Here is a 15,187-nt window from a genome sequence, read left to right as displayed (position 1 = left end):
GTTTTAATTTGCTTAAGATACGATTGAAGAACTATTGGGAGACTACAGACTAAAATTTATGAACAAAGAACAAGGAATCAGAAACGCTTAGCCTTGAAGAAGAGATAAGCAAAGTACCGTAAGTATATAGCACACTTTGATACCCTGAAAGGATGTCACAAAAATGGCCAAACCTGTCCTCCCACCATGCAGCTCCCGGAATAATGGGTTTCATCACAGAAAGGCAAGTTCTGAATGTTGGAAAAACTTGTTAGCTTTGATGGCCTCATCAACACCTCAGACGCCTCACTGCTGATTCCATTCCTAGCATCAATTTCCTTGCTGTACTTACAAAATATTCTCCTCTTCTCCATATTCTTTTTAGGAGTTTCTTAACCTCTGCTGCTTGAAGATGTGTGGAATTCTACTCCCAGAATTCCCCCGTCAGCATCCTAATTAAATTGATTTCCTTATATGAATTGCTTCCCGTGTTTTTTTGTTGTTGTTATATAAATGTGTTCTGTCATTGATCGGTGCCAATTTTCCCCATCACCTATAATAAATTCAATCTGTCCACTGGAATGATTCTATTTCTCATTTTTTAGCATGTACTGAGATTCAATATTGTCAGAATTTAAAGCTTCCCATACATACACGTAATGAATACATGAATGCAATCTTAGGTATGATTCCAGATGTAAAAAGCAACAAAGTGGGTAATTTTCTGAGATGGAGAGCCTATATAACTTATGGGTTGGTTTCTAGCACAATTTAAAAGCCTGATGCAATAATGATCTTTTCACATCACAAGGCAGTAAGGAAAGTTAGCTTCACATACTGATTTTGAAAAAGACTAACCTGTATTTCAGCTGAATATTATCAATTCTTGTCACATCTTATATGAAAAAGTCACATTCCTACACATTAACCCTTTAGAAGTACGTATTAAAATATCAAAATTCTATTATTAAGTGTTCTTAGGAAATCTGTTAATTGCATCTTAATATTTGTTTTGCAAAGGTATGTGCAGGATTCGTGTTATGAAAGAAAAAAGATACTGTAGTTGGAAATTCTTCTGTGGAGCAGGACACGTTGTGGGGATCTGCCCCTCACCCCTCCCAAACAAAAATGAACAGATAGCTGGGGACACAAAGGGTGTGTAAAGAAAGCATCAATCCAAATGTATTGGCAGGGGACAAGCTCTTATAGGTGTCCAGAGGAGATACTACTTCATCTGCAAGACAATTTCATGACTGATTGATTAATCTAATTATATACAGTACACTAAAGGGGAAAATGTCACCAGTAGCAATTATTATCTTTTAACCTTCATATAAATCACAAGATCATGAGAACTGAATTTTCAAAACGAATTTCAAATTACTGCCCTTCCCGTAAGATGAGGAATACGTATCATATAGAATGAAGGGGAACAGGTATTTGTGTAATTCAACAGCAGCTGTATTTTAGGAACTACATTTCAGAAGGTATTATGTATTTCCCACATTTTTTCACACTAGACACAATTTTTCCCAACAGCAGGCATCAAAACACAAGATTTTTTTTAAAAAAACAAAAGTTAACAGTACCTAAAACTGTCTTTTATCAGTGCATTGTAAATTAAGCTTTTGCACTACTAAAGTGCAATGTATTCTTTTCCCAAACCAACTATTTATAGACATTTTCAAATTTACACCTTTGGCAAAAAGAAAAAACATATTGGAAGGGTAGATTGCCCTTCGTCTTCTTTCTAATGACACGCTGGGCTTTTCTACATAAATACACAATATCCCACAGGTCCGTTCTGGGGTGCCATTTCACATCAAGGACTAAACACAGGAATTGCTTTGTTTCAGCCAAAGGCAGAATGATTTTATTGATATTACTATTCATCAAGTCCAATGTTGCCCTCTCAAAGCCACCTTCTTCCTGTGATAGCATCAGGAATGCTGGTCTTCTGCTGCCTCCTTGTGGCTTGAAACTATATCAAAGGCTTTACTTGTAACAAAGCTGCATGGCATTTTCAGGTTCCACCTTCACCCCCAAAAAAAGCCAAGAATCCTGGCTTCAGACTCTTCTTCAGCTCTGTATAGAATTCACAGTAAACAGGAATGCAGAGGATCCCAGAAACTCTGGTTATGTAGGTGTTGTCCCAATATCTAACTTTCATCTATCTTGCTGGAAAATATCAATGATCTTCAAAAAAAAAACCCAATGACCCAGGGTGGGTCTTCTAAACTCTCACAGAAAAGGGACTTTGTGAAGAAACTTTTCCTTTGTTATCTAGAAGTTAAACTCTAAAATCTGCATTCCTTGGTTAATGAAATACAATGACAAAGCCCATATTCCTATCTCTTTCCAGACATATGAAAGAGCAAAATGGAAATAAAAAAAAAAAAAAAAGCTTTGCTGCTCTCTTCTCTTCACCAACTGATCTGGCACTTAATTTGGCCTAGAGAAGGCAGAGTGCAATGAGGAAGTATAACCATGCATGGCTAAGTGAAAAATATGACACACAGGTTTTATTGACTAAGGGCACTCGCTATGGCTTGTCCCATTCTATTAACATCCTGAGTGGAAAAGTCAATTTCTATACATAGGCAATTTGACCTAGTTTTATAGAATTAGAAATCAATGTATGGTTTATGACAAAATGACACAATGGGTTTAAAAGCTCTTAAAGTCTCCATCTCTTGTGTCCTTAATATTTCTGGATCCCTCAACGAGCTTTAGTTTAAGAAGTTGCAATATCAAAGAGAAGGTAGCCTTTAAGAAAATATGCTAATTATAGATAGGAGTTGATTTACAGTTGAAAGTTATCCGTGTTGATTCCTAACACTGAAATATAGAAGGAAAATCAAAATTGTTCCTGGGGTAATTCTTATGTAGGTGATCACAAAGGTGCTATCACAAATAAATATCATCAAGTACCGGGTGCCAATTGTTGTATCTAGGCAGCTGGAGAACATAAGAGTTACTGGTGATGGGTTCTTCCTTAGTCAGGAGGAATTATTCTATAAGGTTTGGTGAAGTTGCAGGAGGGACAAATGGAACATTTCAGAGTTCTAGTCATTCCCCTAGGTGGGCAGAGCGGATCAGAGCTGGATCAAGAATCCATCTGTTTTTAAGTGCTGTGTGCAATATTAGCGCTTAATATCTTCCCCCTTTAGGTGAAATGGCTCCAATATCCTGCAGAAGTCCAAGATTAGTCATAACGCCCTTTGATCATCATATTCAACAGGGGGCCCACCTGCTCAAAGGAAAAACAACAAAACACGTTGCTTCATTAGCTACAGATTTATCAACAGACTAGAAATCATATTAAACTGCAAAACTATACATTATACACCAGAAAATAAATGTTAAGTATTTAATGTCAGCATCATAAACAAACTATTTTAAGGACTCTCATGAGAATGTCTGTCAATTCTCTCAAGTAACAGTGATCTTTTCAAAAAGTATTCCTCAATGATAACATTTAGTGAATACCTAGAACCATAAACAAACACACACACACACACACACTTTATAAAACTGGTCAACAAATTGTCCTCACTGGCTGCAATCGGGACCAGCAACCTCATTGCTAAGGCTATGGTAAAGTACATGGTACAAGGCTATGGTAAAGTACTGACATCAGTTTCAGATGTAGTTAAGAATGTACCACCATAGTCATTAAGTGTGACATAACCATGACTTCCCAGTTCCTGGTAGCTTCCCCACTGACTTTGCTTCTTGGAACCCAGCTATGAAGGTCTCGAAATGGCAATCATGTGATTGAGGGATGCTGTAATCATTATAAAGATATGCTGGTTGCCACATGCCTAAACTGTGATTCTGTGATCTCAGAGACACTGTGACAGCTTACAAGTTCAAGGACCAGTCCTTTTTCCAGAGCTACTGAAACAGTTGCTGAATGGTCAATAAGTTCCTACATTCTGCATTCCAAGCGGTGCAGAAAGATATGCTAATGTAAATATCAGAAGTCATAATTCATTTAATGTTTGAACAATCCACTTTACAAGTGAGGAAAATTTTTATCATAAAAATTAAGGTGGCGGTTAATTTCATTTTAGCCACTCTCCTAATTAGCCTAAAAGTTGTAGCTATTCCAAAGCACAATTTAGATGCTGAATGATGCATCTGTTACAATTTATGCTTGTTTAAGCCAAGTCAAAACTTTAGTTCTTGACACAGAGAATGCTGAACTTATAATGCCTAGTCTAGTAAACACAAGACTTGAGTAATACTAGGATCTTCAGGAGAACTGCTGCTAACACTTTGAGTGCTCTATCCCAGTGTCAATTTTGGCAATATGTATGGACTTCCAACTCCCAGAATTCTCCTAGCATGCTAGTATTTGAAATCTACCCATCTTAAAAGTTGCTAAGATTGAAAAATACTGCTCTATCCTACTCCATCTCCCCCGATTTTAAGGTGTTAAATATGTAACATCTTCCATTTGTTATGCTATTATTTTATTTTATGAGATCAAAAGCTGAACAAGCTCAGCCATGTGGTTACTATAACCAGTCCGAGATCCATACTTCACCTCTTGTGGATTTCCAAGTGCCTCCCCCAACATTTTCTCTATGTTCCTCATTACAGCTACTTTCTGATGAGCCTTTAGGGGGTATTCAATCCTCTTAGGAGTTGGAGCACCCTGTGTGGAGAAAAATACAAGGGTTCATCAAGTTGAAACATTTACAAAAATGAAATTGAAAACAGATTCCGATGGAGACATTGATTATCTGGACATTATTATTTATATCCCTCGTTCTGGGGTACCAGTAAGATAAAAAGGAAACTGAAAAGACTAACAGATTTACAATGATTCACGGTGCTTAAAAAAAACCTTACATACACCTAGCACTAAAAAAGCAAGAAGCTAATAAAAGTCAGAGATGAGAAAAAGTGAGTTGGTATTTTCTTATCTATTAAATAGCACGTATCATATGAAAAGATGTTTAGGCAAGTGACTGGTCAAAAATACTATTTCTAATACTACCAACCATTTTTTTTAAAAACAAAAGCTTATTTCTCTAAAAGAAATCAGTTTGGTGAAATCAGTTTGGCGAGAAACAAGCCAGTTCTGAAATCTTGCCAAGGAAACTGCAGGGATTATTCTAGGCAGTCACCAGGAGACTACGCTGACTTGAAGGCACAGATACACTTCTCTCTAAAAGAGCTAGGATGAAGAGTTCACTATTTCAACTTAAGTATTACAAGGTTATCTCTTAAGAAATCAAGCTAAGAATTCAAGCCAATTTTAGCAGCTGACGTAATTTTGATCATTTAAATAAACCTAGAAAAATGATATTTTATGATGCAATAATCAGTATCATACTGCAATTATAATTTTGCAATTAAAACACAAGTCTATTTATAAAACTTTATACTATATTAAATTTAGATATACTACCTTGTACCAAAAATTTACAGTGATGGTAATTCCTCCATTCAGCAAGGACTCAATGTGATGCCACCTATATCAAGCCACAGAAGGTAATTCTTTTAATACTCCTAATTTAAAACTGTTAGATTTTAACATTTCCAATACTAGTTTGACAAAAATACTAAACGTGTTTTATAATAATTAAATTGTAATTTAGTTCTTTTATTCCTCTTCATTTGGGGAGAAATTATAATTTATTATACTTTTTTGTTCTTAGTTATCTAATGAATAAACAACCCTTTGTACATGTATACGCATTAGAAAATATTCAGATAGTCCTCCTTCTTAGTGATCATTCAACGGCCAAAGTTACAATGGCTTTGAAAAAAGTGACTTGCAACCCACCCTAAAAAATATGATCACTCTCAGTCACATGATTGCAATCTGAGCGCTCAGCAACCAGCTTGCTTTTGCAGTGAAGGCAGCATCTTGCAATCATGATTTGCAACCGTCGCAGCCAGCTTCCAAAATGCAAAGTCAATAGCAGAAGTTGAATTTGCAACCATGATGATTCGCTTAACAACCATGGTAAAAATGGTCATAAAATCCGATCAAATCAAATGATTACTTGCTGGCTGCAAAGTGGCTGAATCTCAATCAAATGACTATGGGGATGTTGCAACATGCAACAATCACATGTGCAAGGATCAGTTGTAACATTACTTTTTCAGGGCCATTATCACTTCAAATGGTTACTAAACAGGGCAGGTATTAAACAAAGACCACCTGTATCTGTAAATACAACTCTGATAATGGTCTAGACAATTGCTTCATTCAGTTGCTTCCCCAAAACTGTCATAGCAGATGTTTATAAGAACATATAAGGATGTGTCTCAAATGTAAATCTTATAGAAGAAAAAGGAACTAATATTTCTGCATATGAACAAGTATCAAGGATTACTGCTATTCCTGCAGGAGGCACTTTACAAACAGAAAAATACATATCTATCCTAGTCAGAGTAAAAGGCACAAGATTCAGAGCCCCTTTGTACCCTAAAATGATTCTGCTGCAGAATCATACTAGCTCATTCTGTCCCATTCTCATCCTAAATGTATTACCAATACATGGGAATATAAAGCACATCGCCTGGGCCAACTACTGTTTCATAGCCAACTATGTTCTGGAAATTAGGAAACTTCTCGTAATCAGGATTGTCGAAGTCAACCTAGCAGGAGAGAAGAAGGCATCACTGAAGTCACTGGAGATAATATAATGATTTTCCCCTCTGCTTCCCACCCCAGCTACTTCAAAGGAAATGAACTTCTTTACTAACTTGAACAAAAAGAGAACTAGAGATAAAAATCACCACCTTCAAGACAATGTACTCTACTTACTTCCCACTAGTTACTGGTTTTGTTGATTGTAAATAACTGTACTTAGCATTTGTATTTACTATTTTAAGGTGTAATCAACCAAAGAAAAGCACAGAACACTTAAACTACCAGGTATTTATGTGGCACTGATTGGGAGGATTCTGCTATACCAATAAAAATCAAGATTAAATCTGGTCTTATTGTCTAATAACCAAGTAAATCGTTCTTGAGATGCCTGAGATAAACTGCAAACATTCAGCTCAAGACAGTAGCTCAGAAGGTTTATGAATCAGCACTGCTGACAGCTAATGTAACTTTCTAGTAAACTGTAAATTGGCTGGAGCTTTTTAGACTCAGCAGGTTGGGGAACCAATTCAGAAAGACCAACAGAGGGATCTAAGGAGCTGCAGAGCTAACTGGAGATTAACAATGATCTCACCAGCAGATTGTTGAAATGGAAGAGATGGTCTATTTAGCTGCCCTCAAATATCCTCTCCTTTATTGCAGAGTACCCTGATTACTGAGGAACCAGGATGCTGAAACAAGCATGAGAATATCAAAGCCCAGCATCCACATCCATTACATACTTTCTGAATGGTTGGTGGAATGCTTAAATGCAAACCTGGTGTGTGAATCTCACTTGGCGCTTCAAAGAGAAGGCTGAGATAGAAACATTGGAGCGTGATGGGCATCTCCCCTGATTTGATTAATTCATCTCTATGTGCAATTTCAAGTGACCAAGACTATGGATAAATTGCAGCTACTTCCCTCAGTGCTTGACTCTTGACTAACTTTGACTTCAATGAATACCAGCAGGTGAAGTACTGGGTGAATCTAAAGTTGGCCAACTCTTCTACAACAGGAATTAGTATCATTAATGTCCTGTTGGAGACAGAGTTCTTGAAGAAGTTGGAGACAATGTATCTCCAAATATTTTTGGGTGAAGCAAATTGTTGGGAACTAGACCAAATCCCATCACCCAAAAATATTATAGCTAACAATTAAGGGTGATGAAATGTATAATTCAAGACATGATGTGGACTCATGATTTAGAGCCACTCCAGCTTTAATTTGTATTCCAGGCAGGGGCTTGGGGTCTGATTCTAACCAAGGGTCTTCAAATTTGTCAAATTTAAGACTTGTGGACTTCCAACTCCCAGAATTCCTGAGCTAACATTACTGGAGAAGGAATTCTGGGAGTTGGAAGTCCACAAGTCTTAAAGCTGTCAAGTTTGAAGACCCCTTGGTCTAAACTGTACCTTTTAAGCAAGGTGCTAAATGTCTTCATGTAGCAAATGACCAGTCATCTTCTTCCAGAGTCAATTCATTTACTTCTGAGCATTAAAAGTGTACAGTTAAGACTAAGTCACATGGGAAACTGTTGTTTGTTGTTATTGTAGCCTCTTCAGCTGCTGGGAAGGAAACTGGGGCATTGTCAATTCCTAATCCGCCAACTTTACAAAGAACTTTACAAAGAAATATGTTAGAAGGTCTAATATGGAACACCTATAGAGAGAATGAAGAGGATTTATCCAGCCTCACTCTTTCTGTAGTACCCTCTGTGAGTCTGGAGGAGTCTACAAACAGTTGAAACAGAAATGCGAAACCTAAAAATAATTCTTTTTGAAGTTATCTACAGAGCTGTCTCACAAGATAATTAAATAAGTGCTAATCTCTAGTGAACACTTTAGATTACCCTTTTATTTTATCACCAAACAGCCCTGAAGTTGTATGAGGCTAACACTTCCCAGCCTACCTCAATAAAGATTTGGTTGACTGCTTGAGTTGTCTGGATAAGGATATTCTTATGATACATTAACTTTCTTTTTTTGAAAAAGTTTTTTATTTTTATAACAAAAACAAACAAATAAAACCATCTCTCTGTTCAACAGTGTGTCAGTTAGGTACATATATCTTGTGCACATAGTAACATTATCATACATATCTTGTTTATATGTATAGCCATTCTAATCAGTATTTTATATCACTTTCGTCAATTGTTGTATTGTCATTAACACTGTTACTGTCTTTCAAAAATATATTTCATATTCTTTCTCTTGATACATTAACTTTCTATGATTGTGTTAAGTGCACCGTATGATCATTTGAAGAACTTTAAAACAGACATAGTGGTTCAGACTCCTCCTCAGGCAGATGGTTAGAGGAAAACAAAAGTATATAGAAATTCTATAATAAACCAGCATTAAAAGTTATGCTTTGTAGTCTTAGACAAAAAATGCTATTTGGCTAGTTGTCATCTCACCTGGCTTTGACGGTCACATGGATGGTGCACAGGATAAGGATAAAGGCATTCAAACTGGTCTGGTGAAAATAGAATACATCGTTTGTATCCTTTAATCTGAGCAAAGAAATTCTGCTGTTCATCATAGTGAGCTGGTGTCACATTTCCTGCATAAAGAAAGACCAAGACAAATTTCTGAAATTATTTTACAAAATGTGAACTTTAATTTCCAATAGGTCTGTACCATAAATTATTGGGAATGGGTGCACAAACTTCATCCCACAATTGCAAATGCTACCAAAATGGTGCCACTTCCAGGAGGGTGCCATACAGCCTCCATTGTGTAGGAAGACTGTGCGATGGAGCCGCTGCTTCCCAAAGATCTACTGAAAAGGTAAGTGTCATGGGGAGGCAAAGACCCAGTGGAGTAGAAAGCTGCCCCAAGACCTACAGGGACCCAGTAGGATAGGATGGGGAGACTACAATGGCCACAACTTCAAGCAAGGGTCATAAATCCCTTTGTTCAGAACCATAATTTTGAATGGCTGCTGAATGAATGGCCATGAGACAAGGATTAATTAAATCCAAGCAACCTGGGATCATATCTTTAAGGTGAGCCGTCTCCTCTTAGGGAAGGAGGAGATTGAGGTCCACCTGAAAGGGCGCACTGAGGAATTTGCAGGTTTTCTGGAAGACAAAATCGCTCGACTTCGTTCCCAGTTAGATGCCAGCGTGGTTGCTGATCCGGTGGAAGCTTCTGAGACAGGTTCTTGCCCTGTTATCTGGGAACGGTTTGACCCTATTGTTCCTGAGGAAGTGGACAGGATCCTAGGGAGTATGCGCATGAGCACCTGTCTTTTAGACCCATGTCCCTCCTGGATTGTGAAAGCTTCCCAGGAGGTGACAGGCGGGTGGACTCTGGAGGTGATTAATGCTTCTCTACAGGAGGGGACGGTGCTCCAGCACTTTAAGGAGGCTGTGGTCCGCCCTCTTCTTAAGAAGCCATCACTGGACTCCACCCGATTGGATAATTTCCAACCTGTCTCCAATCTTCCCTTTTGGGGGAAGGCTGTTGAGAAGGTGGTCGCGCAGCAGCTCCAGAGGTTTCTGGATAACACGGATTATCTCGACCCCTGCGAGTCAGGATTCAGGCCTGGATTTGGGACAGAAACAGCATTGGTTGCACTTTTGGATAATCTCTGGCGGGAGTGGGATGGGATGGGAGTGGGATGCATCCTTCCTTGCTCTACTTGACCTCTCAGCGGCTTTTGATACCATTGACCATGGGATTCTCCTGGGATGGCTTCGGGAGATGGGAGTGGGAGGCCTTGTGCTGTCTTGGTTCACTTCCTTCCTCTGCGGCCGCTCTCAGTCAGGGTTGATAGAAGGGGAGAGATCCAACCCTCGCCCACTGCTTTACGGGGTTCCACAGGGCTCGGGGCTCTCTCCGCTCCTGTTCAACATGGATATGAAACTGCTGGGTGAGATAATCCGTCCCCATGGACTGAGGTATCACCAATATGGTGATGATACTCAGCTGTATGTCTCGGCCCGTGGTGAGTTAAGAGTTGCTGTATCCTCCCTCTCGCAATGCCTGGAGGCTGTTAGGGGCTGGATGAGGAGCAATGGGTTGAAACTAAACCCTTTGCAAAACCAAGTGGCTCTGGGTCTGGGGTTCGTTGGTTCGGGGAGAATTACCACCTTTAGACTTGAATGGGGTGGCACTACCCCAAACAGACCCTGTGTGTAATCTGGGGATTCTCCTGGACTCACGACTCCTGTTCTAAGAGCAGGTGGTGGTTGTGGCCAGGAGGGCCTTTGCACAACTGCGGGTTGTGCACCAGTTACGCCCTTTCCTGGATCAGCGGTCCCTACTCACAGTAACTCATGCCCTGGTCACTTCCCGTCTTGATTATTGCAACGTGCTCTACATGGGGCTGCCCTTGAAGAGCATCCGGAAGCTTCAGTTTGTGCAAAATGCAGCGGCCCACGTGGTTTTGTGCAGACCCGGGTGTGCACATGTATCATCTCTCCTGCAGGAGCTGCATTGGCTGCCAATTTGCTTCCAGGTGCAATTCAAGGTGCTGGTTGTCACCTTTAAAGCCCTTCATGGCTTGGGTCCAGGTTATCTGAGGAAATATCTCTTGCCAGTAACAACTACCTGACCCATTAGAGCGAGGAGGCAGGGAATGCTACGGGTCCCACCACTGAGGGAGATACACTTGGTGGGACCCAGAAGAAGGGCCTTCTCTGTGGTGGCTCCATCTCTCTGGAACATCATTCCCCCAGAGATTAGAATGGCCCTCTCGTTAATACTATTCCAAAAGGCACAGAAGACCTGATTGTGCCAACAGGCCTAGGGAACCCAGAGAGGGATGGAACCCATCAGATGGCTAGCGTGACCTGCTGTCACTGGGGTAGGAGGGTGGGAGTTGGTTTTTGTTTTGTTTTTCCAAATTTTGTTCTACTGTATTTTACTAATTTATTTGATTCTTTTTGTGGGTTCTTATTGTTTTTATTTAAAATATGATTTTACATTGTGTAAGCCGCCTTGAGTCGCCATGGGCAAACAGGCGGCAATATAAATCAAATAAATAAATAAATATCTGATTATCACCACATAATTTTTAGTAAAATTTGGCTCTTGTTTGTTAGCTTCCAGGTTAACTGCAGCAATCAAATCTCTGGACTCTTCCTCTTAGTCTAACTGAAACATGTTGAGGATATTGTATTAGGTAAGATTATAACTGAGAAGAAAGCACTCCACCCAAATTCAGTAACCTAACACTGACATATTGTCCATAGGAATTCCTCAACGGGTAGCACTAAATGACTATTAAAACCAAATGACTTGTCCAAAGAGGCAAGTTGGTTACCTTCCATGCCAATCAGAAGTAAGTTGGATGTCAGCTGACCCCAGCCTCGCTTCGTCTGCTGTCTGTTAATCCAGTTCCAATTAAAGCCCAGGAAATCTACCACAATTTTCCTTCCAACTGTGTCATTTAAGGTCTGCTGAAGATATAACCTGTATATACCAAAAATAATAAAAAAAGAAATGCAAATATGTGTGCAAAGCTATATCCAATTAGCTCTTGCATTGTCTGTCAATCAAGTGTATAGTTCTTATAGAAATGGTAACAAAACCAAGCTTACAGAGCTGGAAAAAGATTTGTTATGAGCATTAAATTACCAAAAATGACTAATGGTCCATGAAAAAAGAATAAAATCTTATGTTCCTAGGGTCCTGTATAAATTATGATGATCAGAAGTGTGGGTAATTCAACATAGTAATTCTTCTGGACTTCTGAACTTTCAATATCACTAACCTATACTGGGCAAAGCAGTGTCAAGAGATAAGATTTACTTTGCTAAGCCCACCTCACAACTGAAAAAAAATTGTTCTGATTTTTTTTTAAAAAACTAAATAATGTTTACCTTCAGCAGCAGGAAAGCAACAGAGTTCTGGGCCTACACAGCAGTGTCACTGCCTCCTCCTCTGCCACCACATGAGTGCAGAATATTCCTCAGAAAGGAAAGAGAGAGGACAGGAAGGAACAGCATACAGCCAGAGGTCTGCTGCCTTCCAATCTGTCAAAACTGAAACATAAGAAAGGAAACAAGTTTGCTTCAACTGCTGGGTAAGTTTGCTGGATTTGGAATGGCAGTGCAGAAACACCTGACAGATAAAAAGGCAATAGAAAATGTATCTGCACCTAGAATAACAAGGATCAAAATATGGTGAAAAGCAACTACCACAATAGTAAACAACAGTGTGACTAAAGCAGAGTGTGGCTAAAAAGATGCATTTATGTAAGTATACATTTTACTGTGCTCATACAACAGAATCAGGTTAAAGATGCAACAGGTGCATTGGAAAGGGTTTGTGTGTGCATGAATGATGACTTAGCATGTTGGGTGAACTTACATGGCCTACACATCAGATTGTTATGTAAACACACCACTGTCCTTTTTTGGAAAAACATTCACGAGAGGCTAAAACAATCTAGGGACCACATGACAGTTACTAATATCTGTTATTAAATATAAGAAAATAACATCCTACTACAAAACTACTCCAATTGCATCCACTGCATGTGGTAGGCAGATTACAATGCAAAAAGTGGCAAAATAGCTATGCATTACAACGTAGAGATATAAAGCAAAAATATGACACATACTGAGTCTGATGCTATGGATTATACATTTTTTTCTGTTAAACAAGCTCTTTCTTCAATGAAATAAGCTATGCATAAATAGCACAAAATATTCCGTTAAACTGTATATGAATTGCCTTCAATGAAACACATGTTCTCTATGAACAGATTCAAGGTTCATTTTGTGCAGGACTTCCTCAAAAATTAATTTTAATATTTCAAATTGTTCCCTTCTCCAATATTTCCGTTGTGCCTGAAAAATACTACCATGTTTACTCCCTTATCTCATTAGATCTATATAACAGCCTGTTATTTCAAATTCCAAGCTACACCCATTTTCTTTATAGGAGATTTGGAAATTTTTGCTTGCTTAACTCCCCAATGAATCAAGCCCAGTACCCATTACTTCCTCAGTTTCCAAAAAAATCTGAAAAACTGCTGGTGACCTTCTACCACTGCACCATAAAGAGTATCTTAACTTACTGCACCTCTGTATGGTTTGCCAATTGCACAGTGGCAGATAGGACAGCACTCCAGAGGGTTAACGTCATTGCCCAGAGGATCATGGGTTGCCCTCTCTCCTGTTTGGAAGAGCCTCCCACTGCCTTAAGAAAGTTCAAAACATCCTCAAAGATCCATTTCATCCTGGGCACCCTTTTTTTTTTTTGAACTATTGCCATATGGCAGACGGTACAGAATAATAAAAACCAGGACAAATAGGCTGAATAAGAGCTTCTATCCCAGGGCAGTAGTTCTGCTGAATTCTACTGTATAGTGCGGTGTTGGTGCGGTGTGGGGTGTGTGTGTGTGTGTGTGTGTTTAGATTCAATGTGTGGAGGGTGAAGGATGTGTTTATTTTCACGGTCATGATATGCACTGAAGATGGTGCTGGATTTCATTGTACAAGGTGCAATGACAATAAACTAAACTAAAACCCAAAACCCAAAACCCAAAACCAAACAGGTTCTAAACCCATAACACTGAGCTTAAGGTCCTTCTGCACTAGAGCCGGAGGTCTGGTTGAGAATACCCAAAGGAGCTACTGCACCACGCAGGAACCCAGCCGATCATTTATAGCCAGAAAGAAGCAACTCCCACCTGACTATCGAGTGACCATCAGGCGTTGCTATTACCTTTCTCCGCCTCCCTGCTGCTCGGTTTCCTGGAGCTGCGCCATAAAATCCCTGAACTTCATCTCCTCCCTGCTGGACTTCGGTTTGAAGTTTTTCACGTTTGCCATCTTCTTCTCGTCGTAGTACAGGAATTTGTGGGTGCTGGCTCGGTACACCGAGAAGTCCCCGCTCCCGATATTCTCCTGAAGGTAATCCAGGTCCCACTTCAAGGCGGGGTAAACCAGATTGGTGTCGGTGAGCACCACCGGCTCCTGGAAGCAAACACAGAGCGGAGGTCACGGAGCCCGCCGAAGCGAAGCGACGCCACGCCCGCTCCCCCATCCCCGGCCCCGCGCGAGGAGGACGACAGGCGGCTCGAGTTCCCCGATCCCCGAGGCGGCGTCCTCCGTCACCTCGTTCTCTAGCAGTTCCTCGGCGCGTGGGTCTCCGTGGCGCAGCCGGGCGATAGGCCGCGTCGCGAAGCTGTAGTGCCGGAACTGAGCCTCGCTCCACCCGCGCAGCTCCTCCGTCTCCGCCGCCGTTTGCGGAGAGCGGGAAGCCTCCGCGGCTTCGGAGCGAGACACGGAGGCCTCCTCCATCGCTACCGGATGTAGCGCCGCCTTCGATGCTGCGGCGCACGGAACCCGCACGGGACGCGCATCCGGTGCAGACTTGGCGGACCGGAACTTGTAGCTCTAGGAATCGGGACCCGATGGTGTTCAGCACCCCCCCCCGCACCCCTCGCGAGGCATTCCAGCGAGGATGTACGCTGCCAGGAGTCAGAATGGGGAATTTGCAGCCCCTGCGCCCAGCCAATCCCGGAATATTAAACCTCTTTCTTCGGAAATCTGCCTAGGAGCCCCAAGGTTGCCGTTGTGAAAAAAATTTAAAAATGCATGCCTTTTTTTTTTAATGGCAATTTAACTCCATT

The 15,187-nt window shown here is 40.5% G+C and overlaps 1 protein-coding gene across 1 annotated transcript; it reads right to left on the bottom strand.

Annotated features, from left to right (window-relative positions):
- Nucleotides 1-1,825: 1,825 nt before the first annotated feature.
- HIF1AN (hypoxia inducible factor 1 subunit alpha inhibitor) lies at nt 1,826-14,888 on the bottom strand. The gene is made up of 8 exons (XM_026714503.2): nt 14,670-14,888; nt 14,278-14,528; nt 11,867-12,015; nt 9,012-9,157; nt 6,494-6,600; nt 5,402-5,465; nt 4,532-4,642; nt 1,826-3,229 (listed from the first exon to the last, which is right to left on the bottom strand). Exons 1-8 carry the CDS (start codon nt 14,853-14,855, stop codon nt 3,185-3,187), a joined length of 1,059 nt encoding a protein of 352 aa, XP_026570288.2. The 5' UTR covers nt 14,856-14,888; the 3' UTR covers nt 1,826-3,184.
- Between the last annotated feature and the right edge of the window lie 299 nt (nt 14,889-15,187).

Source organism: Pseudonaja textilis, chromosome 4, assembly GCF_049901715.1.
Source record: "Pseudonaja textilis isolate UNSWEBS1 chromosome 4, rPseTex1.2, whole genome shotgun sequence".
Taxonomy (NCBI): Eukaryota; Metazoa; Chordata; class Lepidosauria; order Squamata; family Elapidae; genus Pseudonaja; species Pseudonaja textilis.
This window is presented reverse-complemented; position numbering and strand designations above follow the sequence as displayed.